We start from the raw sequence: 26676 nt of genomic DNA, 5'->3' as shown, positions 1-26676 counted from the left end.
TGCAGGGGCCCTTACAGTATTTGCATACGGTATCTTTAAGACACTGAGTTTTCAAAAGGAGAAAACACGTCAGCGAAACGTCATCGGTCATTTTTCTTAAAGGGGTTTTCCCATGAACAAAAGTTAACTTTAATTAATAGATCTTGGAATAATAATAATTTCCACAATTGGATGTGTTTAAATAAAATGTTCCTGTGCTGAGATAATCTTATAAATGTGCCCCTGCTGTGTACTGTGTAATGGCTGTGTCTGACCGTACAGAACATGGTCTGATCATACCACATCTCCTGGACAGGGGAGGAAGCAAAGGAGTATACAGACATTACAGCACAAGATCACAGCTGATTCTTTTTGTAAGGTAAAACATTTATCTGCCTGTTTTTAATCAATGTTTTACTTCAAAGAAAGAAGTAAACCTCACCTGGTTTTGGCTCCCACTCCTGAGAAAAAATACTGACCGAATACTGATAGTGGGGTCATGCCTTTACACATACTACGCATTGGGATAGGATTTTTTGAGATGGAAATACTCCTTTAATTCCCTTAATATGCAACAGGAGCAAGCTGTAATTCACAGCCAGGCTCCTACTGGAATCTGTGATAACAATTCTGCCCATTTTACCACTTTGATGTCACTGAGAACAGTGACATCTAAGTGATTAAACAGGGTGGGGGGGCTCCCGTCACCACCTGCGACACAATTATGGTACCCCAATGTCTTGTCACAGCAGCTGGAGCCTAAAGAAGGTTCCTAAGTAAATCTCATCAGAAGCAGTACTTAAAAATAATCAAAAATAAAACTCATTTGGTGGGATGCCCACCAATACCAGGAACGGGGCAGTGAAATGGCATTGTGAAACTACAACGATGGCTGTGCATGCATGCCTACCATTCTATTCTAACAGGCAAATTCAAGGACTGTTTTTGGAATCAGTGAGGTCTCAATGGTCAGATCTTCCCCGACAAGCAATTCACAGGATGGGTGATATGTTGTAATGTGGGCAATAACCATGTAAAATGTATAAATTAACAGAACCCAGTGTTAAAAATCTTCTATAACGTGATTCAGCGCCGCAAAAAAAAAAAAGATTTATTTTTTTTTATACACAAACTGAAAGGAATATGAGGTTTAATATTGCAAGTTTGCAAAGATGTTCAATCGGTAAAGCAATAATCTCACAGGTTTTTATTTTTCAGTGCTCTTTACTGAATAAGTACATATGAGTTAGCAAATTTTATGTTAGAAAAAGAAACGTTTACTTATACAATAAATAAACCACTAGAGTGGTTGTAATCCTCAAGTGCCAAGATGACAATCGTACAGCTTTCTTCTGCTTGGTTCATCAAAAAAAAAAAAACCCATCCAACTGCAGTCTACTTCACCACTCGCTGTCAGATGGAAGTTTAGCAGGGATGATGATCAGGAACACGCTTCCTATATGAAAAGAGAGAAAAGAATGACAAATCAAGATATGAAAAAATAAATCAGTAAGATGCAAAGAAAAAAAAAACAGACAAAATACTGAAAAATCTGGTGGGGGGGGGTGGAAAGGCAATATATACAGAAAAGAGGTCAGAGGTTAACTTCCTATGTAGCAGATGCCAGGTCGGCAGACTTCAGCAGGATTTCAGTTACTTTTGGAATTTATTTGGAAATGTGAAGTTTAATAAGCCAATAGAAGTCCAGCTAGTCTGTGTTCGTGTGTACAACACTTGCGATTTTGGTAGGAGACATGGACAGCATTGAGGCTCATGAAGTACGGTTGTTGCAATATAACTAAGGCACAGCTTACTGGCAGAATCAGGCAGCTTTCGGCTAATTAGTGCCCAGTTATTTTCTCGGTTTAAAGAACACCTGGCCCCAGGACGTTTAAGCAAAAAAAACAAATGAAGAAACAAAACTGTCCTTTACTTACCCTTCCCGGGTCCATGCAGAATCTCCACTGCTACTCCCGGTATCGGTTATGGTCTGCAGTGCACAGCCTCACAGTAAGCCCAGTTACTAGCAGCTGTGCTGTCAACATTAAAGGGGTATTCCCATCTGCAAGACCCTATCCCAATATGTAGTAGGTGTAATAATAATAATAATAATAATATTGGAAATAAGTAGAAATGTAGTATAGTTCTTCTGATTCACTATGTTTCTTACCTCATGCGCAGGGGCATTACCGGAGCCACGGTTACAACCACTAACAGCTAACTAGCTCTCACTATATGAATTTTCGTAATCTCGGTTACCCCTAAGCTACTGCAATGCCCTGCACATGGGGTAAGCAACATAGCAAATCAGAAGAAGTACATTTTTAATTGGAGGTAATTTTCAATATTATTATTACACCTACTACATATTGGGATAGGATTTTGGAGATGGGAATACTCCTTTAAGTCAGCACTGCAGACAATATCAGACACTGGGAGCAGCAGTGGACACACAGCACTGGACCAGTGGAGGGCGAGCAAAGGACTTTTTTTTTTTAAACTGCAATTCGGAAAAGACGAGGTTTCTGAAATTGGAAAACCCCTTGAACATTGAGCAAAATGGAAGGCTGAACAGCTGTAAAGAACTTAGGTGGCATAGCTCATGGTACAAGAAGTACAATATAGAGGCAAAAGTAAGACAAAAAAAAAATCAGAAATCAAACTTGATTGTCACTAGTTAGGACCACTGAATTAGATTGTGGTATCTGTTCAGCAAGCTTATTCCAATCGTGTCCATTGTAACCAGACTAGATCCACCTTAACACTACTCAAGAGCAGACTGTTCTATTAGAACCTGATAGGAAATGACAGGCGTCACAGAGAGTCCAGCAGCTATGTGGTCATAGCGATAACACATGCGCCCTCTAGTGGCTATATCAATTCAGACAGAACTGTAAATATGTCAAGACTGCTGACATACTGGAAAATATGGAAAGATTTATCTACATACTGTTATACTATTTATTTTAGCAGTCTATACATCATGTCAATCTATTAAATGTAAATGCCCAAATTCACCAAGTAAAATAAGAAAAGCCGTAACTTGCCTCTCAAACTCATGTAAAATTATTTTGCCATATGAGCAATGCAGCCAATCAGTGGCAGTCAACCGGCTGCAGCCTTTACTATTTCATCAGAGCAGACGTCTGTGCTAATGGAATATTGATTGGCTGCAGTGGTCATGTGACAACAACGTCGAGTCACCTACTGGGAACAGCAGAGCCAACATGGCAGGAGTGGTGCAGCTGCAGGAGGCGAGTGTGCATGGTTGTTATTTGCAATGTGGCAGCAGTTGTCCAATATGCACAAGCCCTATATAGCCATATATATTATCAATGAGGCAGTATTTTGCATCAGTATATGTAAGTGAAAACTCTTACAAATTCGGAGTGAAAATCCTGACCAATCGATGGCAGGGTGAAGAAAATAAAGAAAAAGTGGTCTCGCTGCACTAAAATTCAAGACCCCAAAAAATAATGCAACAATGATGTAATAAAGGTGAAGCACCGGCAGAAAGCCTGCATATCTGATGATGAATTGGAAGTGTAAGAGTGCAGTGACCGCAGCCTCTGACCCCGGATGACCACGCGTTTAACTATCCCAGCATGCATTGGGATTATCAAAGGAAGTGTCATCAAAGAGGAAGCAATAAAAACAATTAAAGCAGAGTAGTCAGGGAAAGGTAGGGATTTTTTAATTAAAGGAAATCAGTCACCCCCTGGGCTATATCAGACCTCTACCATGGGCATACAGGTGATAGAAAAGTAAATCTATACATACCTGTATGGCCCATATTAGAGGTTTGAGTGCAGAGAAATCTGTTTTTATCCACTCTTTTCCACAGACTTGGCATCCCCAGGACGACAAGCACTCTCCGCCTAATTGTTTATTATTCCCCTAAATCCCCATCTATATTCTTAGTTACCATAATCACCCCATCCCCTGAACGTCACAGGGCCCTGTGACATGCACTGTGCTCCCTGGCTTCCCCGACATGCGCAAAGCGCCGCTCACAGAGAGTGCTTTGCTCCCTCCCAGCCGGTCTCTCTGTGCACTGCGCCGCAGGGTTCTATTGCGCAGGCGCCGGGAACTGACAGTGACTCCCCAGCGCCTGCGCAACAGAAACCAGTGGCGCAGTGCACAGGCAGAGGGGGCCGGAATGAAGCAATGCACGCTCTATGTGAGCGGTGCTTTGCGCATGTCGAGGAAGTCAGGGAGCACAGTGCACATCACCGGGCCCTGTGACGTTCAGGGGATGGGGTGATTATGGTAACTAAGAATATAGATGGGGATTTAGGGGAATAATAAACAGTTAGGCGGGGATTTCTCCCCGTCCCCCGGACGCCAAGCCTGTGGAAAGCAGAGGTGATAAAAACACTTTTCTCTGCAATCATACCTCTAATATGATCCATACAGGTATGTATAGATTTACTTTTCTATACTCTGTATGCCCATAGTAGAGGTCTGATATCTCCCAGGGGGTGACAGATTCCTTTTAAGGTATATTAGAAAAAAGATTAGATCACAACAATAAATAGGTAGGAATTTAGGATTAAAATACATTTTAGTTTCAGATGACCCCCTTAAGAATGAATTTGGTGCCTCTAGTGAGGGACTGGAGTAGCATTTGTGGAGTAAAAACGTCAGCAGATTTGATGGATTCGATGAGGGTCCTAGTAACGCCCTTCCCCAGCTCCGCCTCTTTCGACAGAGTTGCTCTAACGTAGTGTGAAAACACACCATATTTTTGAGCAATTGTGCATAGCACAAAAGTTTTGAGATTTTTCAACACCTTAACATTACACTAGTTACATAAAAGCTTTGACGAATCGGCCCCATGGCTCTAAGGGCAGGTTCTCTGGAATTTATATTTAGTAAAGCATACAGGTCAGAAGAGCGGACAGATCATGTATCTAGCACATAAGTTACCGTGGCGCAGCTTTAATAATGTTGTCCACACGCAGGATGACTTCAGCAGCTTCTGCCGCACTCAGCAACACTTGCCTCTTCACCTGGAAGCTTTCAGTGATACCCACTTCTTCCATATCTCCAATAATACCGTTTCTCATATCTGATAAGAACAGGGTAGAAATTATGTTGTTTTTTTTTTTTTTTACAAAATTGTGTCAAACCCAATCTTTGACTTTTTAAGGGAACCTGTTCACCGGATTCATGCTGCCTAAATCGCAGGCAGAATGAATCAGAGTCTGGCTGACTGACTGCAGCCAGGCACATGATTAATGCAGTCCATGGGTTTGGCAGCATAAATCAGGTGACAGGTTCCCTTTAAATAAAAGCTAAGAAAGTAAGAATTATTCTAAATGCAATCCCAGATTACTATCCCTAGTCAATCTTACAAAGTTTTGTCTGACTCCCATCAATGTCAACTAAGCAAAAGGTAACAATTACTGACCATACATCAGGTTATTAAATGAGTTTTCCCATTTTCAGGGAACTAGACGCAAAGCGCTGTAATATACCTAAAACAAAAAGTGCAGGTCCAGCCCGGCTCCCCCAGCAGTACTTGGGTCTCGGTGTTTTGGCTGCAGTGGTGATGTGGCATTGACAGTGTGCATCACCGATATAGCCAATAATGGAGCTCAGCAGCTGTGCCGCGATGCACAAGCACTTTTACAATTTACTGCTACCAATCTTAACCCCTTTCTGACCTTGTCAGTAATAGTACGTAGCTGTGCCCTGGGACTTATGGACCAGCTACGTATTATTACGCACGCTGAGATCGCACACAAGCGGTGCGGGGCGATCGCCGCCGGGTGTCAGCTGATAGCACCGAGTGTCAGCTGTGACAATGTGCTGGGAGCGGTCCAGCACCGCTCCCGGCACATTAACCCCCGCAATGCTGCGATTGAAGTCGAGGTGATCGGTATACTCACCTCTTCTGCCGGCGTCCAGAGATGTCTGCGGAGGCTTCCGGATGTTGCCATGACGACCCGATATCGTCATGACACCATCCGGGTCACCAGGACGTTACTTTGGTCATGCGCAGTGCGCGACCAAAGTAATGTCTCCCCTGTGTGAAGCTGACAGGCTGCATGACAAAGGGAGCTGTTGCTCTCTATGCCATGCAGCCGATCAGGCTGCAAAAAGTGAAAGTCCCATAGTGGGACAATGTGTAAAAGTAAAAAAAAAAAAAAAGTAGAAAAGTGAAAAAAAAAAATTGTAAAAATATAAAAAAGAAAAAAGAAAAAAATATTGAACCCATAATATTTATTTATTATGAAAAAAAAAACAAAAAAACAATAAAGTACACATATTTGGTATCGCCGCGTCCGGAACGACCTGACCTATAAAACTGTCCCACTAGTTAACCACTTTAGTGAACACGGTAAAAAAATAAAAATAAAAAACTAAAGCAAAAAACAATGCTTTATCATACCGCCAAACAAAAAATGGAATAACACGCAATCAAAAATGTAAATAAAAATGGTACCGCTAAAAACGTCATCTAGTCCCGCAAAAAAACAAGCCACCACACAGCTCCATTGTCCGAAAAAAAAAAAAAAAGTTATAGCGCTCAAAATAAAGCGATACAAAAAAAATATTTTTTCTAGAAAATTGTTTTTATTGTGTAAAAGCAGCAAAACAAAAAAAAAACTATATAAATGCGGTACCGCTGTAAATGCACTGACCCGAAGAATAACGCTGCATTATCAATTTTACCACACGCGGCATGGCATAAAAAAAAAAAAAACGCAAAAAAACAATTCCTGAATTGTTGGTTTTTGTTTATTCTGCCTCCCAAAAATCAGAATAGAAAGCGATCAAAAAATGTCATGTGCCCGAAAATAGTACCAATAAAAACGTCAACTTGTCCCGCAAAAAACAAGCCGTCACATGACTCTGTTGGCCAAAATATGGAAAAATTATAGCTCTCAAAATATGGTGATGCAAACACTAGTCTTTGCAAAAAAAAGCGTCTTTTGTGTCAGCTGTCAATCATAAAAACCCGATATGAATCTGGTATTGCTGTAATCAAACCGACTCGAAGAATAAAGTAGTCTAATCACTTATACCACGCAAGGAATGATGTAAAAAAATAAACTCTAGGGTCACGGTTGTGCTAGGGTTAGGGTTGTATTAGGGTTAGGGCTAGGGTTGGGTTTTTTTCAAAAGTAAAGAAAAAAAAAAAAATGACGACAATATGGTGACCAGTGTTGAGCGCAAGTGCTCGCTACTTGAGTTTGCATCGGGTACTCGGGTATGCACTGAGTATCGCGGGTGCTTGAGTGACATGCTCGAGTCTCTGCCCCATATGCTTCGCGGCCAAAAAAAACGTTGCTGGGATCGCCTGCCATGCACAAGCGATCCCCGCATGTTTTTTTTTTGGGTGTCTAACAACCGTGAAAACATGTGGGGCGGGGACTCGAGCATGTCACTCGAGCACCCATGATACATGGTGCATACCCGAGTACCCGATGCAAACTCAAGTAGCGAGCACTTGCGCTCAAGACTAATAACAACTTATTCAATATGATGACCTAATGTTATCAAATTCTGTCGTACCTTTGGGTTCAAAATGTACACTATACCCCTTGATAAAATTCTCGAGGGGTCTAGTTTCCAAAATGGGGTCACTTGTTAGGGGTTTCCACTATTTCGGCACATCAGGGGCTCCCGAAATGCGACATGGCGTCCGCTCTTGATTCCAGGCAATTTTGCGTTCAAAAAGTCGCACAATGCTCCTTCCCTTCTGAACCCTGACGTGCACCCAAACAGTGTATTTTCCCCACATATGGGGTATTGGCGTACTCAGGAGAAATCGCACAACAGTTTTTAGGTTCCATTTTCTCCTCTTAGCCTTGTGAAACTAAGAAAATTGGGGCAAAAAGATCAGTTTTGTGGAAAAAGTTAGATTTTTTTATTTTCACGGCTTCATGTTCTAAACTTCTGTGAAGCACCTGGGGGTTAAGGGTGCTCACCACACATCTAGATAAGTTCCCTGAGGGGTCTAGTTTCCAAAATGGTGTCACTTGAGGGGGGTTTCCACTGTTTAGGCACATCAGGGGCTCCCCAAACGCAACATGGCGTCCGCTAATTATTCAAGCAAATTTTACATTCAAAAAGTCAAATGGCGCTCCTTCCCTTCCGAACCCTGCTGTGCGCCCAAACAGTGGTATTCCCCCACATATGGGGCATTGGCTTACTCAGGAGAGATTGCACAACAAGTTGCATGGTGCAATTTCTCCTGTTACCCTTATGAAAATGCAAAACTGGGGGCTGAAAAACATTTTTGTGGGAAAAATGTGAAAATTTTATTTTCAGGGCTCCATGTTATAAACTTCTGTGAAGCACCTGGGGGTTCAAGATGCTCACCACACATCTAGATAAGTTCCCTGAGGGGTCTAGTTTCCAAAATGGTGTCACTTGTGGGGGGTTCCCACTGTTTAGGCACATCAGGGGCTCTCCAAACGCAACATGGCGTCCGCTAATTATTCAAGCAAATTTTACATTCAAAAAGTCAAATGGCGCTCCTTCCCTTCTGAGCCCTGCTGTGCGCCCAAACAGTGTTTTTTCCCCACGTATGGGGTATCTGCGTACTCAGGGGAAATTGCACAACAAATTTTGCGGTCCATTTTTTCCTGTTACCCCTGCAAAAATTAAAAAAATTGGGGTCTAAAGTAACATTTTTGTGAAAAAAGTTAAATGTTCATTTTTTTCTTCCCCATTCCAAAAATTCCTGTGAAGCACCTGAAGGGTTAGTAAACTTCTTGAATGTGGTTTTGAGCACCTTGAGGGGTGCAGTTTTTAGAATGGTGTCACTTTTGGGTATTTTCTGTCATATAGGCGCCTCAAAGTCACTTCAAATGTGATGTGGTCCCTAAAAAAATGGTTTTGTAAATTTTGTTGGAAAAATGAGAAATCGCTGGTCAACTTTTAACTAGTGTTGAGCGAGAATGTTCTGTCCGAGTATGCTCGGGCCGAGCTCAGAGTATTTATAGCTGCTCGGTGATATGCTTGAATCGCTCCCGTGTGCATGATTTGCAACTGTTTGATTGCTTTATTACATGTGAGGAATGTGTAAGAAATAGACATTCCTCACATGTAGTAAAACTGTCAAACAGTCGCAAATCATGCACACGGGAGCGATTCAAGCATATCACCGAGCAGCTATAAATACTCGGTGCTCGGGTTAACAGAACATACTCGCTCAACACTACTTTTAACCCTTATAGCGCACTGATAAAAAAAAATTTTGGTTCCAAAATTGTGCCGATGTAAAGTAGACATGTGGGAAATGTTATTTATTAACCATTTTGTGTGACATATCTCTCTGATTTAACGAAATAAAAATTCTAATTTTGAAAATTGTGAAATTTTCAAAATTTTTGCCAAATTTCCATTTTTTTCACAAATAAACGCAAGTGATATCGAAGAAATTTTACTACTATCATGAAGTACAAGATGTCACGAAAAAACAATCTCAGAATCAGCGGGATCCGTTGAAGCGTTTCAGAGTAATTACCTCATAAAGTGACTGGTCAGAATTGTAAAAATTGGCCTGGTCATTAACGTGCAAACCACCCTCGGGGGTAAAGGGGTTAAGATATTAAAAGGGGTTTTCCCATCTCCAAGATCCTATCCTAATAAGTAGTAGGTTTAATAATATCAGCAAATACCTCCAATTAGAAATGTAGTATAGTTCTTCTAATTCACCATGTTGCTTTCCCCATGTAGTCCATTGTAGTAGCTTAAGTATCCATGGTTACAACCACTCATATAATGACAGTTAGCTGTTAGTGGTCATTACCATGGTAGCATAAGCTACTGCAATGGCCTATATTGGGTAAGTGACATAGCATATAATAATAATATTTTTTTATTTTTTATAGCGCCAACATATTCTGCAGCACTTAACAATTTTAGGGGGGACTTATACAGATAATACAGAATAAGCATATCTCAAATCAAAAGGAGCGAGGGCCCTGCTCGCAAGCTTACAGTCTATGAGGAAATGGGGGAGACACAAAAGGTAAAGTGTACATATATTGTATAATGCAGCCTTGATATACTAAATAGGATAAATAATAATACATGGACTGGTCGCCAGCCAGTATGTGTACAGTCCTGACTGAGGCTATTAAGTGCATGGATGGTATGAATCTGAAATTGAAGATTTTAATATGGGGGAAAACTGGGACGGACAGATTGTGTTTAGGCGATACGCCAGTCTAAAGAAATGGGTTTTTAGGGTTCGCTTGAAACTGTGGGTATTGGGAATTAATCGAACTGTCCTGGGTAGTGCATTCCAAAGAATTGGCGCAGCACGCAAGAAATCTTGGAGACGGGAGTGGGAAGTTCGGATTATGGAGGATTTTAGTTTTAAGTCATTGGCAGAACGGAGGGCACGTGTAGGGTGGTAGACTGAGACAAGGGAGGAGATGTAGGGGGTACTGAAGCATGGAGCGCCTTATGGGTAAGTGTGATAAGTTTAAATTGAACTCTATATTGGATGGGTAACCAATGCAATGACTGGCACAGGGAAGAGGCATCGGTGCAGCGGTTGGCGAGGAATATGATCCTTACTGCTGCGTTAAGGACGGATTGGAGAGGGGAGAGTTTAGTAAGAGGGAGACCGATTAGTAGAGAGTTGCAATAGTCGAGACGAGAATGAATAAGAGCTACAGTAAGAGTTTTTGCCGAGCCAAAGGTGAGAAATGTCCTGATTCTTAAGAGGTTTTTGAGGTGTAGATGACATGAACGAGCGAGTGATTTGATGTGAGGAGTGAAGGAAAGATCTGAATCAAAAATGACCCCAAGACAGCGGGCTTGTTGCTGGGGAGTAATGGTTGAGCCACAAATGGAAATGGCAATATCGGGCACAGGTAGGTTAGTGGAGGGAGGAAATATGAGTAGTTCAGTTTTTGACATTCAGTTTTAGGCAGAGGGAGGACATAATGTTAGACACAGCAGAAAGACAATCACTGGTCTTTTGTAGTAATGCAGGGGTGATGTCCGGAGCAGAGGTGTATAATTGGGTGTCATCAGCATAGAGATGGTACTGAAAACCGAATCTGCTGATTGTTTGTCCAATGGGAGCGGTGTATAAGGAGAAAAGAAGGGGGCCTAGGACTGATCCTTGAGGAACCCCGACAGTAAGGGGAAGGAGAGAGGAGGAGGAGCCAGCAAAAGACACAGAGAAGAGAGATAGGAGGAGAACCAGGAGAGAACAGTGTCCTTGAGGCCAATAGTGAGGAGCATAGTGAGGAGGAGCTGGTGATCCACAGTGTCGAATGCTGCACAGATCCAGGAGAATCAGCAGGGAGCAGTGGCCATTAGATTTAGCTGTTAGTAGATCATTAGAGACTTTAGTGAGGGCAGTTTCAGCAGAATGTAAAGAGCGGAAACCAGATTGTAGAGGGTCAAGAAGAGAGTTGTCTGAGAGATAGCGGATTAGACGGGAATGGACCAGGCGCTCCAGGAGTTTAGAGATAAATGGAAGATTGGAAACAGGTCTGTAGTTGGCTGTGCAGTTCTGGTCAAGGGATGGGTTTTTAAGTAATGGATGTATGCTGGCGTGTTTAAAAGAAGAGGGAAAGATACCAGATGAGAGGGAGAGGTTGAAAATTTTAGTTAGGTGAGTGGTGACAGCTGGAGAAAGGGACTGAAGGAGATGTGAGGGAATTGGGTCACTGGTGCAGGTAGTAGGGCAAGAAGATGCAAGGAGCCTGATGACTTCATCTTCCATGACTGGTTCGAAGTCAGAAAGTGAGCAAGATACAATGGGGCGGGGGAGAGCATGCATAACGTTTGGGGATTGGGAGAAAATTTCCTGCCGATATGGTCAATTTTTTCTTTGAAATAATTGGCCAGATCGTCAGCGCTGAGGCCGGTGATCGGGGCCTGTGCTGTTTGATTGAGGAGAGAATGAAACGTGTCAAAGAGTCGTTTAGGATTATTGGAAAGTGAGATGATGAGGTTGTTAAAGTAGGTTTGTTTGGAGAGGTGAAGCGCAGAGTTATATGTTTTCAGCATAAATTTATAATGGAGGAAATCTTCGGGCAGATTAGATTTTCGCCACAGCCGTTCAGCGCACCTGGAGCACCTCTGGAGAAGACATGTTTGAGGTGTGTGCCAGGGTTGTCGCCGTCTATGCCGAATTTTTCTTTGTGTAGGAGGTGCGGCTTCATCCAAGGCGCACCAGGATATCAGAAGAACTATATTACATTTCCAACTGGAGGTATTTACCATTATTATTATTATATTACACCTACTACTTATTGAGATAGAATCTTGGAGATGGGAATACCCCTTTAAACATTTCTTTTGTTTACAGTCGTTGCCTAGGAGATCAACAGTCTATCCAGGATTAGGAGATAACAGTGCCCTGCAGCAATCCTGACCAGCCTCAAAACAGTGCTTACAACCTCAAAAGAGAAGAGCTTGTAAGCAACTGGGCATGTTTTGCTGTCTAGTAGCGGTGGTCGGTCTTCAAGGCAATGAGTTATAAACAATAGAAAAAAAAAGTTACTATCCTAGAGAATGGCTACAATTTTAATAAGCTGGAAATTGCTGGTATTTACATGCACTACCTGACATTACCCATTTATAAAGATGGAAATAACCCTTTAAATCTAAAATTAAACCATGATTCAATAGGTCAGTACATACCAAGCCCATAGGTCGTTTTGCCTTCACTGTGAGCTGCTCTAAGCTGTGACACTAGGTCAGCACTGTCGTAGCCAGCATTGTCTGCTATAATGGTTGGAAGCTAATAACAAAAAACAAAAACACCATAAAAAACAACACTACATTCATAACCAAAATCAGAAAAACTTCAAGAAATCCTCAATCTCAAACTTCTCTGCTGTTGGATGCAACTCTAAACAGACGTAACTTGGGATCTAGAGCCATGTTTATCTACTGTAGTAAGTTTGCACTTTTACCAAGTTTTTTGCCAGGTAAAAATCCTTCAGAGAACAGGTCAATTTCAAAAGAATCTCTCTCATGTTTTTTTGGGGAGGAGCATGCCTATGGGTGCCTTCACACTGTGTTTTGGCACCCGTTCGTTGGTCTCGTCAGTGATTACTTCCAAACCCCTGGCAAAACAGGATTCGGGTGTATGCACTAACTATAATGTCGAGTGCCCGCTTCCAGTAGGTGTACACGCCCGAAAATTATGCACGACAGAGCGCACGTTCATTCTGCTGGCACCATTATAGTTTATGGCCCCGTTGTCGCATATGCCCAAACCCCGTTTTGCAGGGGGTTCACACATAAGCCCCGATGGGACCAAAGAATGGATGTCAGAATACAATGTGAAAGCATTAAGTGTGCAGGGATTTGTCCTACAACACACAGGGCAGAAGGGGGCAGAGGCTCCAACTGCAGCCAGTTATCTTACAGCCAGACACCAAAAGAATGGTAATGAGGAGGCCATGGCACTTGGCTGGTGTCTTGGGACACAGATTTCTTGCTAAAATTTTCTGGTGCAATAAGATTTTTAATTTCTAGAACGCCAACATATTCTTCAGCACAATAGGAGACTAAATTAAAGATTTAGAGATTAATAGATAGTGAACAGTAAAAAAAAAAAATCCTGCTTATTCACTATCAAATTGATTGTTCTCAGTGGTGAAACAAAATAATAACCTTGCAGTTATGATCGCTTTTAATGGCTAACAAAAGTAAAATAAGTGATGTTACAAAGCAAACTTTCAAGACTACTTAGATCTCTTCATCAGGCATGGCATAACAAAGTATCTGAAGAAACACAAATGTATACACAAAAGAGCAGAGACATGACATTATAAATGGACACTTTGTTATACCATGCCTGATGAAGAGACCCAAGTAGTCTGGAAAACTTGCTTTGTAACATCACTTATTTTATTAGCCATTAAAAGGTATAACTACAAGATTATTATTTTGCTTCCCCACTGAGAACGATCAATCTTTTTTCAACTGGCTAACACTGTACCAAAACTTTTTTTCTTTTCACCATCAAAACAAAATGTTTTGGGGCACACCAATGGCAAGAAAAATGCCCACTCACAGTAGGTATTGTGTTGTTCCCCTTACCATTTGCAGTGCTTTGGCAAAAGATTCCATTGCCACAGACTCTTTGCCTGGTGTTCTGTTAGCCAGATCTGCCACAGCATGAGCCATCAACATCTCAGAGCAACCTAAATTAAGATTCACAACAGTTATCATTAAAAATAAGGGTTGTGCAAAAGGGAGAAGATAGAAAAAAGATAATTCAACATTCAAGTACCTCCTCCAAAAACCGTCCTGGTATCTTTCACAGTCTGAGCTAGTACACAGAGTGCATCATGAAGGGACCTCTCAGCTTCATCCAAAATCTGCTGTGTTGCACCCCGAAGCACAATTGTGCACGCTTCTCCTGGAATGCCAAAGAAAAGGAACCCATATTATTAATAAGAGACATGGTAGGAGATGGAATCCAAAGTAGATTAGGGAAAGAAAAGCAATAGCTAGCAGGCAGACATGAACAGGACGTCATCATAGCCACATATTTACCAATGGGAAAATAAGCAACCCCTTAAAAGATATAATGCAATTTAATTCAAAGGAAGTAGAAAATTCCTGAAATCCAATCACATTGTAATTGGTGTTTTAAAAAAAAAAAAAAGTTTTAAAAAAATAACACTTGAGAGGGAAAACAATTTGAGATTACTTACCCATGGCAACACCTGAGAAGTGGATCAGCTTATCTTCCCCAATCATTACTTCTTCAATAAGTTTACAGCTTCCAAGTTTTACTAACTCAGGATGATCAAAAGTAGATGCAATCTCTCCACCTGAAGCAAAGGAAAAAGAAAATAATACATATACTTTATTTTTAAGACCTGGAAAGCTGTGTCCTGCTACATCTATTTAAAGCACCACTCCAAAGTTTTTTTTTCAGCGCTGGAGTGGTGCTTTAAGTGTAAGCCCCATTCCCCCAATGACATACTCACCCTCCAGCGTCTTCCCCAGTTTTCGGCACGGCTCCGGTCCCCCGCGCCATCTTCTGACTGTCCGGAAGTCAGAAGCTCCGCTTACAAGCTCTCAATACAAGTCTAAGAGCCAGAACGAGGCCAGAACGAAGCTCCCATAGACTTGTATTGAAAAGTGACCTGAGACATGATCCAGCATAGACTGGAGAGCACTGGCAGGCCACTTTTCATAGGGGATGGACGGGAGCGGCGGGGAAACCGATGAAAGCGGCGGAAGGTGAGTATATGATAGGGGAATTATATTTAAAGCACCACTCCAGCAGTGCAATAAAAAAAACACTGGAGTGGCGCTTAAAGGCATACAGATGTTCTGCTGCAACTTAAAAAAAAATTCCAATCCCTACAATTGAGGGTTTCTGGTGTCACACCTTTACCCACTACCATAACTCAGGAGATATGCTCGAAGAGAAGGAACGTATTAGGACTAAATGAAAAGAAATATTTCCCTCTGACATACTTTTAAACTGTTCATGTGCTATAAGCCAAGGAGGTAATTACATAGTAACATAGGTTGAATAAAGACCTAGGTTCATCAAGTTCAACCTTCCTCCCCAAATTGCACATTTTGTCACTAATTTACCTATAACCCACAATGTTAAGTACATACTTCTACTAAATGATAATTCTTTAGGTTGGCTAAAATCCAATTACTATTACTCAATGGTTCTTCATGTCTACTGCAATAAATGTAAAAATTGTCAACAGGAAACAATACCTGTAACAAGAGCCAAACGCTCGACCCCCACAAAATCTGCATGTTCTATTGCCATGACTCCAGCAGAAGCAAAGAGCTGCTCAGGGTAGTTATAGATCAGTTGTCTAAGGAAAGAATGCAAAAATAGTATTATCATAAATAAATCATGCAAGAAATGTTACTACAAAAAGCAGCGCCCCCTGGCTGCTGCAAAGTCCTCAAATAATAAAGGTGATCTGGGGAAAAGGTGCATTTAGATGGAGTTGTCAATTAAGAGCCCCTGCGGTTTACAGTTCTCCAAAAGTATGATATGTTAAAGGGGTTTTCTACTGCAGTTCAGCTTGACAAGGATAGGAGCAGAATGGCCACTACAAATGCGTGCAGAGCTGTGCTGTTCCAGCCCCGGACACTGAGCGCTGCTGACAGGTACTGGGTATCAAGCCCTAAAATCTGATATTGGTATCCACATTTTGCAGTGTATTTTGCTGCAGATTTTTATGCAAATTTTTGGCTGCTTTTTGCAGTACCAGCAAAGTCTATGAGAAGCTAGAATTCTCTGTTCACACTTTTTTTTTTTTTGCAGGGTATTTTGTGACTTGGTTGTGATTTTGGAAAATAGAGCATGTCACTTCTTTCAGCGTTTTTTCACCCATAGGAAGAAATGGGTGGTCAAAAAAACGCTGAAAAACGCACCAAAACCTGTTGTTAACGCAGCTGTTTTCCTGCCAGAGAAAAGTTAGCAGCAGAAAAAACACACAACGTGTGTGAACATAGCCTTAAAGAATGGTCATTAATATTTAAATGTAACATTCTTTTAGGAAATTGCTTAGAAGGATTTAATTCAGATGATACATTGTTGGGGAGGACCATGGTCAGACATAAAATCAGCCCAGTGACTACTGATCCAAGCCTTGTATCAAATTGAATAGACTAGTTTCTAATCGTTAAATTCCCTTTAGTGAAAAAGATTGCCAGATTTGACATCCCATCACCAGATCCCCCTTCAGTTAACATGTAACAATGCTACTACCCGCGCACATGCCATGCCCAAGTCCCTACCTGTTAATAAAGCAGCTGATCCCGTGTTTTAGAATTCGCTCTACTTTCTCCTTCATCTTCTCTTTTTCTGCTAACTCAATTTCAGCCACCTTTGCAGTAGAGTCCACACGTACCCTTGAGCCAAAAACCTGCACGTCATAGTATTTGTTAGAGGACAAGGACATCAATTGAGTTAAGGGGTTAATACACAGAATAGTACAACACTGACCTTTATTTTGTCAGTGTCCATTCCCGTATTTGCAATTAGTATTTTGGCGTTTTCAATACGTTTTGGTTGGTTTACTCCAATTTTCTTGTCCAATAAGAAACCTAAAAGACCACAGAGAATATTAAACACGTTTATGAAATAAGACAAGACAGGAAAAAGTAGAGTAAGGAAACAAATCACTGAGGAACAGTCACCAAAAAAAAACTTATTCCAGCTTTTAGGTCTGTGGCCCAGTGAAAAAAAAAAGAAGGCAAAATGTCTTGTAAGCTTGCTAAGATCATCCTCAAGTTTGATACAGTAACTGTGTGGAAGTTACATAGTTAAAAAAGATTGTCATCTGCCATATCCTTAGAGAAAATGACCAGTGCAATGATAAAAGCCCCAGAATGTACCGATGCAGACATGCTTAGACAGAATACCTTCATCCAAGTAAGACTCGATTAAACTTCCTCCTAACTTCTTAATCACATGGATAGCTTCCAGATTTCCAGAACCCTTCAGTCTCAGTACAGCTTCCACAGCAAGTTTTGCAAAGTGATCTTTATGGTGGGTCAGGAGCTTAGAAGACAATGTGGTCCTGGCAATATTCAACAAATCAGCCTCGAACTTCTCTTTATCATTTCTGTGGAAACAAGTGGTGCAGACAAGGTACCATTTGTGATACATTATTAAGTGAACCTTTACTTCACTGCAGACGTTACAACATTTTTCACTGCTTCAAATCATCTGCATTAAGTAACTCAGTAATTTGACTGTAGGACCTGACTAACTACAATTCTCACTTGTAATAAAAGGAGACATAGATCTTTAGAGGAGCTGTGTACACGCTACAACATTTTAGAGAAACACCATTTAAATACATTGGTAGCAAAGCAATTTTTTTTATTTTGGATGCAATGATAGCAGAGCAGAATACCTTGCCAAAGGAACACTATACCCAGGAATGAATGAGCATCTAAACATTGTTTGTCTTCAAGTAGACAAGTCTGCAGACAGATCATTCTGGGGTTCATTTCCTGCTAACCACACTTTTGGCAAGTTAAGAGGTGCTGGGGTTTCACAATGTGTGTCACCAGATAGTACAGAAAATGGGGGGAGGGGAGGCTCCTGCTGCAGACAGAACTACAGTTACAAAGGATAATGAGGAAAAGGTGAGGGGTAGCCAATCAAGACCAATATAAAGCACACATACATATTTCTCCTTTATATATTTCTCGGGATATGAAAATAAGGGAGGATTTGATGTTGTATGTGTGAGCTTCTTTAACAATAGTAAAAATGTTCAGATAGTTAATGATCGTTATGTCTATTGCCTGCTTAAAGGGAGTCAGCAGGTTTTTGCTACCTCATCTGAGAGCAGCCGGATGTAGGAGAGGCAAAGAGAAGCTGAATCCAACGATGTATCACTTAGATTACTGGGTGCAGCTGTTCTGACACAATCAGAGCTTTTATATTTAGAAAGAAGCAGAGCTGAGAAACCTAACCCCGCCCTCACCAGGCTCTCTGTGTACAAAGTCCATAGACAGTGAGGTGCTTAGTTGCCATCTGGCAATATTAATCTCTTAGTGATAAATCCTTCACAGTTCGTAAACAACAGCACTTTGACAAATGATACATCCCTGAATTCTGTGTTTAAGTCTCTATCTCCTGCTGTCTTCAGATTACATAGCAAAAACCTGCTGACAGATTCCCTTTAAGGGTATGTGCACATGTCGTACATTTGCTGCAAATCTTCCTCATGGAAAAGTTAGACATTCTATTTCAAGAAAATTAACCTACCAGTAAGTGCATCTCTTTGTTAGGGATATATTGTGTTAAATATAAGTACTGTATTTTTCGGACCATAAGACGCACCCCCCCCCCCCCCCCCAAATTTGGGAGGAAAATGGGGGGTGCGTCTTAAGGTCCGAAAGTAACTTACCGGTAGTGGTGGAGTGGGATCGGCGGCAGCAGGTGGCGGCAGCAGCAGAAGTATCTGCCTGGGAGCCGGGGCCTTGCTGTAAGAGGCTTCCGGTGCGAGCGGCCATCTTTCTGAAGCTGATCTACAGGAAAATGGCCGCCAGAGTCGGCGCATGCGCTCTGCCACGCCAGCGGCCATTTTCCTGTAGATCACAGCTTCAGAAAGATGGCCGCCTGCACGGGAATCCGCTCACACCGCTCTGCCACGCTGCTCACAGCAAGACACCGGCCCCGGTACCAGGACCCAGGGTCCCAGCCACCACTCACCCAGGCTCTCCGCGCCAGCCACCACTCACCTAGGCCCCAAACCCCCCGCGCCAGTCACCACTCACCCAGTCCCCAAAGGCCCAAACCCCCTGCGCCAGTCACCACTCACCCAGTCCCCAAACCCCCCGCGCCAGCCACCACTCACCCAGGCCCCCAGCGCCAGCCACCACTCACCCAGACCCCAAGCGCCAGCCACCACTCACCCAGACCCCAAGCCCCCAGCGACCACTCACCCAGGCACCAAGCGCCAGCCACCAGGCGCAAGCCACCAGCCCACCAGCACCAGGCGCCCAGGCCACCAGCGCCAGGCACCTAAAGCAAGCCACCAGCGCCAGGCCCATCTTCCTGAAGGACCCTGCCTTCTGTGACCCCCGCTCCACAAGGTAAGATACCTATTCAGACCATAAGACGGACCCCCATCTTATAAAAAAAAAAAATTTTTATTTTCCATCCCAAAATTTGGGGTGCGTCTTATGGTCTGGTGCATCTTATAGTCTGAAAAATACAGTAATATGTGTAGAGCGTATGCGCATAGTACATGTCATTGCTGTCTCCTGACGGTTTCAGCGCCGCTCTGGTCCTCTCCTGCATCATGTGACCAGCTAGCTTACAAAGCATCTTCTATCTATATGGACCAGAAGTCAGGTTCTCTTTGCAAGCCTATGAGACGCAGAACAAGACTCTCACAGGCTTAGGTTAAAAGAGAAATTAATGGTCCAGGGTGTGAGCCAGCAAGAAAGAGCTGCAGTCACAAGATGCAGGAGACAGCAGAAGAAAACGACCGGTAAGTAAATTTAATGCACACACTATACACACACATTATTAATGACTAATTGATGGGGCATAAAAAAACACCAGTGGAATGATATGTGAAGTTCAATACGCACACAAGATTAAGCGTTGACAATGATCTACATTTGATAACTCACCCATGATCCAGTGCTGCATTTAAAAGAGCTTCTCTGGCAACCTGAGTGGCCAATCTCCAACCAGAAATAATAGTTTGTGGATGAATCTTCTTGGCAATCAAGAGTTCAGCTTCCTAAAAATAGGTAGTAAAATTAATCACAATTGCATTAAAATGGTGTAAGTGTAACGAAAGCTTCAATTTCTGACAGAAGCATTTCTTTCCTTATCATTTACCACCTATCCACAGATGATACTTCTTGTTCCAAGGGAGATTCAGAAAAAACGAAGCCTGCTCATTTGCAATTGACGTTACAAAGGTCAAGCAATTGGAATACCCCTTTAAGTTTAAACAGAAAGCATAGTCCACTACATAGATACTGATAACCTAGTCATTACTATCAGACTGGTTGGGGTCTGACAACCGTCACCCTAACTGATCTTCTGTCAAGAACTGCAGCAACAGCAGGACTTAAAGAGGTTGTCCACTACTTTTACATTGATGGCCTATCCTTAGGATAGGTCATCAATGTCTGATCGGCCGGGGTACGATGCCCGGCACCCCGCCAATCAGCTGTTATCGGTGGAGACGGCTGCTGGTCAGAAGTACTTACTTGCAGAGCTGGCCATCTACTTGCAGTGGCCGGAGCTTGGTACTGCACATCCGCCTCCTATTCAAATCAATAGGAGGCGGATGTGCAGTACTCCGCTAACTGGTTAAAAAAAGTGACATATCCAATCTTCTGGTGTTCTCCACTCAGAAGACACTGTGTACTTTACAACAGAAGTCAATGGGAAGGCTCAAGAGATGCCTGGACATCTTTTGGAGCATTTTGCTTAAAAAACTCTTAGCTGCACAATATTATTAAAGACATATCATTCTGAATCTGTATTGGGCAGGAGGGCCTCCCTCCAGCCTTATGCTTATTATAAGACCTTATTTGTTTGTATTGTTACATATGATTGAATAAAATATATTGAACACAAAAAACTGCTAGCGGTTTCTTCATTATTCAACAGAGTGAATAAAGCGACTAGAAAACGTCAGTAGAAAAAAAAAAGAAAAAAAAGGCTCAGAAAACTACTGGAAAAAAACGACGATTTCTTGAAGCATTTTCTGCTTGAAAAACTTGGCGGGTTCACCTGAGTTTAAAAGACCTCATCGTGTGCACATACCCTAATGCAGAAAATAAAGATTGTTTATTTGACACGATTATCTAAAACTTTCCTTCTCTGCTTAAATTTTGCTTTGGGTACATGGAACTTTACTTAAAAAGGGGGTTGTCCACTACTTGAACAACCCATTCTGGATCCCTATGTTTCTCCCCACTGTCGGCACTGACTCTCCCAGGGCTTGTGTGTCATTGTTAAGTCTCGTGATCACGGTGGCCAATCAGCGCTGGCTTCATTCTCCTACAGACAAATCAAGATATCCGGATGGAAGTCAAATAAGTCAGTAGGAGAGGAGAGTAAAGCCAGCGCTGATTGGCCGCAGGGATTGTGCAACATAATGTCACGGGAGCCCAACGGGAGCTAGTGCCAAAACAGCTGGAACAGCGACATCACCGGAAGTGTAAGTGTTATTTTAATTGAGAATGGATTGCTTGAGTAGTGGACAACCCATTTCATAAAAATAAGGAAATTACAATGTAAGCTTGTACTGGCCACAGGGATCTATGACTACAAGTCATTTTGTTGAGCTATATACTTGATAAAAGCCTATGTTCCGCACATTATTTATGCATTTTAACAGATAATCTCAAGTTCTTTCAATGGGCAATTGTTACTATTCCTTGTTAATTGTATATGTAAGCACATGTATATATTTACATGTTCATACATTTTCCAAAAACTCAAATGAAAAACAAAAAACAGATCTTACTCTAAGCAACTCAGCAGCCAGCACAGTAACTGATGTGGTCCCATCACCTACTTCATCATCTTGGACTTTAGACATATCTAGAAGAATAGGAAAACATCTTAGCACCAGCAATGTGATAATTGGCATGTAAAGTCGGTTTCTTGCCTCTGTATTATCCTGCGCAGACTACCACTGTGTAGACTGTCAGTTTCTCACTTACCTACTAACACTTGGGCAGCAGGATTGTCAATGCCAATAGACTTTAGGATGGTTGCTCCATCGTTAGTTACAGTAACATTGCTGTCTCTGCCACTACTAAGGAGGATCTTGTCCTGTTCACGGGAGCAACCAGATGATCAGCATATGAAATCCACATCACCCATGTAAGAGTGGAAATCTTTGTATTAGAAAACTAATGTCAAGAAGTTATTTTAAGAAGTTTAATTATACTGCTAATGCTGTTAATTGTTCCTCTAAGGTCACGTTCAGTATTTGGTCAGTATTTTACATCAGTACTTGTAAGACAAAACCAGGAGTGGGTGATAAATACAGAAGTGGTGACGTGTTTCTATTATACTTTTCCTCTGATTGTTCCTCATCTGGTTTTAGCTTACACATACTGACCGTCAGTGGTGTGGATTAAAGATGAAAATAGAAAATGTCATCAGTTACAATATGTATCTGAATCACTGTCTTTACAAACAAATTTAAGATTTGCATGGATTTTGGAATTACAACAAACCTCAGCAACAGATATGAGCAGAGTGCAGGCAGATTGTATACTGACGGACGGAGCAGTCACCACACGTCACAATACAAACTGTGTACATAACTAAATAGATTTCTTAGACCAGGCAATACAGGTTTAGTTACTTTGAAACCAAGTCACTAAAATCTATGTTACAATGGCTGCATACTCCTGATATTAAAATGAGCTTTTTATGAGTCCAGTTGTAGAATGAAATAGCTGAAGAGTCCAAGTGTGAAACTTTGGGGAGGGGGGCACTGAGAAAATGTCAATCAGGCTTATGCATCCTTCCATAAAAGATTATGAAATCATTCTGACCTGGATTGTCAAAGTAAGTACATCAGCATTACCAGGTCCAAGCACCATTTAGTACTGAATTCAGTTTATATTGTGATATCTGGTGACAGAGCTGCTTTACATAACGGAAATATGCTGAGTGACTGGTCTTCTCTGTAAATATCACCTTCTACACTCTGCAGTCCTATTAACTCCAGAAGAACACTTCACAGTCTAATGATCATTTTTAAGATGTAAACACTTACCATGCCTTTTGGTCCCAGGGTGCTTTTTACCAAATCTCCAATTGCAATGGCCCCAACAAAGGAGGACTAGAAGAACAAGCATTTCATTGTAAAAAGCATGTTGCTGATCAGTCACAAATAGAAGCACAATTCTCATCTACAGCTTACTGTACTCTGCTTACTCCAGCAGTCCCACCACAATGAAAGGGACAGGGGCCGAGCATGTACACCTCTGCTACAGTCTCGGGATTTCCGAGGGTTCCAGCGGTCAGAGCATACAATCCCCCATATTATGCCTAGGGGATTACGCTTTGTTTTTTTGGGGGGGTGGCAGGGAATAATCCTCTAATACAACATGCATCCTCTACTTTTGAATTTCTAAACCAAGTGTTTATTAGGCGCTACAGACAAAACAGCAAGACCGCCAGCAGAGTCAATTCAGGGAAAAGACCGCTGGCTTTTCTTGAAGCAGCTTTGCCTAGGAGAACCTCGGCGGGTGTGTTGGTATCTTAAAGATGTCTTGTCTATATGCCCCAAGAGTGGAGATGCATCAGTATTTTCTTTATACTTTTAATTGAACACCGAATAAGTTTAAAAATAAAAAAATGCATGCATGAGTCCAACCTTTCTAAAATTCCATCAATGTAGCCCCATGGCTATGTTCATACATCGTAAGGCACAGACGACCGTCTACACACCACTAATTGAGCACGTAAACTCTAGACAAAGTAAGGCTTCACGTTTTCACATGACAAGTCACTGTATAGTTAAAATCAGAGATGAAAATGCTCATTACTAGACATAAGCAAATTTGCCCTGGTCTGGGGTCCAGTCACGTCCTCCATAGTAACCAGCCTTCACTTCTGCACCCAGCAGTTCTGGGGGTAACCATGTCATGTAGTAAGTCATGTCGCAGGGCCTTGTAATCTCCAGAGGAGCCCAGGGTGCGGGCCGTCACTGACGGACCTGTCTGGACCTGGGACTAGAGCATTATTCTTGCAGCGGTCACACTACTTGTTATATGCTGCTCTTTATGCACCCAACTACTTTTATTTCATCAGCAGTCAGAAAATAACAGGATTCTGGGGGACATTTATCACTGTATTTGCATAAGAATATTTGTGCACATTACAACATGTCATTGTCATAAACCCCTAAGCCATATCGAGCAATCAACACCATTTATAACGCCTATGCCAAAACCTAAAAATTATGAGAAAGGGGATGTGGTTACCTTTTGGCTTGAAGTACAACATTGTGTTTCTATATAAAAGTTGCTTATTGTAGACAGGTCACAGCAAATAATTTATGCTGTTTAAATTGCAACATAAATGTATCCCAATCTATGCATAGTCCTACATTACAGAGTGACATCTGACACACTGGTCTCCTGCTCTCTAACATTGGGAAGTACCACTTAGCATGCAGAAAAAAGTGACAATTTACACAATTTAGCAATGGCTTGCAACAATTGATCTAAGGCTCATACTGAATATTTGGTGTTGTACTATCCATGCTTGAGAACTTGCACCAAATGAGGGGCAATGTTCCTACAAGCTCTAATGTAGGAGGATTTCAAGGAAATGCCACACCCTGCATACTGCCATATCGTTACCACCAGGAGTAAAGTATAGTGTAGCATAATCAGTACGGATATCAATGCGTAGAGCTGGTAGGATGCACAACATAAGCGTTACCAGGCGGGCAGTCTCAGCTCTTTCTTCATCAGCTCCAGCTTTGAAGATGTTCACCGGTGCTAGCGAAAGGGAAGCCTAGAAGTGACATACAAATCAGATTAATATTACATGTACATTACTCCCAGACTGTGGTGGAGAATGCAGAGAATCAAAAAATTGAAACCAGGGTCTGTTTTTTTTATGCTGCTCTCAGATTAGGTAGCAAAAACCTGGAGACAGATTGCCTTCAAGTACACATTTCCATGTACATAGTCTGCTATCCATCCTTCAGCCTTTATTAACAGTAGCACTGATTATTTAGAATTGTATGTTATTAAAGAGATCCTTTCACTACAGTGAATGTGATTACACCACTGGCAAGCCCTGTTCATGGGAGAGACCTTACCAGTCTCATGTGCCCCCACTGGCTCCTCCACCCATGGGAAAGACCTGTCAATCAACTGTGGCAGGAAGAAGCCAGCTGAGGACCACATCTGACTAGTGTGGTCTCTCGCTTCAGCCCCCTGTCCCGACTGATCGACAGGTCTCTCCAATGTGTGTACGCTGTGGGGACACCATTAAACTAGTCAGGCCACTCCCTATAGTCCCCAGCCAGATCTTACAATAGAGCTTTCTCTGACACCCCGGAGTGTTCATACCTGGCCGCTATCACACAGACAGGCTCCGATCCATGCAGCCCGCAGGTGTGAAGCAAGAAGCAATGACAGGTTCCCTAGTTGTGAGACCCATCATCTGATGCACCATTTATACCAAGCAGTTCTGGCTATGGATGCACTCAGTATTACAGGGGTGTCCACTACTCACACAACCTCCTTTCAATCCGTTTCCCCCTTGTAAAATGTCACCTATACTCAGCGCCATTCCAGCACTGGCTCTCCTGGGCTCATGTGACATTATGTCACGCAATCCCTGCTGCCAATCAGCAGTGGCTTCGCTCTCCTCCCCTTATGACAGATCACATACATCCATGGAAAGTCAGAGCTGTCACTGCTCTCTCCCTTCCTCCAGATGTATGTGATTAGTCTGAAGACGAGGAGAGTGAAGCCACTGATGATTGGCAGCAGGGATTGCGTGACATAATGTCACATGAGCCCAGGAGAGCCAGTGCTGGCACCAGAGGGGAGTATCGCTAGTGTTTTACAAAGGGAAAACATAGTCTCGGTCAAAGTAGTGGACAACTCCTTTAAAGTAAAGGTCCAGTCAGCTATGGCTCCCCGTTATCAGCCGTTTCAGACTGGACTAGTCTCCCAGCCCATTAGGATGCGCTGTCACCTAGTGAGCACCAGGCCCTGAGGCTCGCTCGCCCACCATGTACTTGGATGGGGCTATGCCCGGTTGCGGGTACAGTAGCATACTCACCATACTGAGAGCGCTGGGGCACAATGAAGAGCACGCTGCAACTCCACACACCGGCGGGAGACAGGAAGTGACGCAGCTAACGACAAGGAGGAGGGCGCAGAAGCCGCTAGAGTGTGGGCGGTGGCTCCTCACGCGGCTGCCTGGCGTCCATCTTTGTTATGGGAAAGGTATAACAGAAGTCATCCCGATTCAGGTAGTTATACATACTTGCAGGTGTAACTCGCATGCGTCCTACTGGGAATTTAGCTTTACATTAGTAATATAGCTGAACGATAACGTATTATGTACTTGTCAGGCATTTTTTCCAGTTTCAAAGATGGCTGCCGGACTACGTTGTCATCACAGCACAGGTTCCCTAGGCGCAGTACATTACCTTCTAGGGCTGCTGGGACAGACCAGGATTCATAGCGAGGAAGCTGGTGAGGATACACCGCCATGCA

General features: G+C 42.4%; 1 protein-coding gene across 1 annotated transcript; it reads right to left on the bottom strand.

Annotated features, from left to right (window-relative positions):
- Positions 1 to 1171: 1171 nt before the first annotated feature.
- CCT2 (chaperonin containing TCP1 subunit 2) lies at positions 1172 to 26385 on the bottom strand. Its single transcript, XM_073651772.1, has 16 exons — positions 26237 to 26385; positions 24878 to 24952; positions 23202 to 23267; positions 22132 to 22243; positions 21933 to 22009; positions 20074 to 20186; positions 17338 to 17540; positions 16919 to 17019; positions 16711 to 16838; positions 15673 to 15776; positions 14640 to 14759; positions 14213 to 14341; positions 14020 to 14123; positions 12610 to 12709; positions 4909 to 5050; positions 1172 to 1435 (listed from the first exon to the last, which is right to left on the bottom strand). The coding sequence occupies exons 1-16, from the start codon at positions 26237 to 26239 to the stop codon at positions 1405 to 1407; spliced, it is 1608 nt and encodes a 535-aa protein (XP_073507873.1). The 5' UTR covers positions 26240 to 26385; the 3' UTR covers positions 1172 to 1404.
- Between the last annotated feature and the right edge of the window lie 291 nt (positions 26386 to 26676).

Source organism: Phyllobates terribilis, unplaced genomic scaffold (assembly GCF_046119375.1).
Source record: "Phyllobates terribilis strain yellow unplaced genomic scaffold, ASM4611937v1 Scaffold_11__3_contigs__length_659146591, whole genome shotgun sequence".
Taxonomy (NCBI): Eukaryota; Metazoa; Chordata; class Amphibia; order Anura; family Dendrobatidae; genus Phyllobates; species Phyllobates terribilis.
This window is presented reverse-complemented; position numbering and strand designations above follow the sequence as displayed.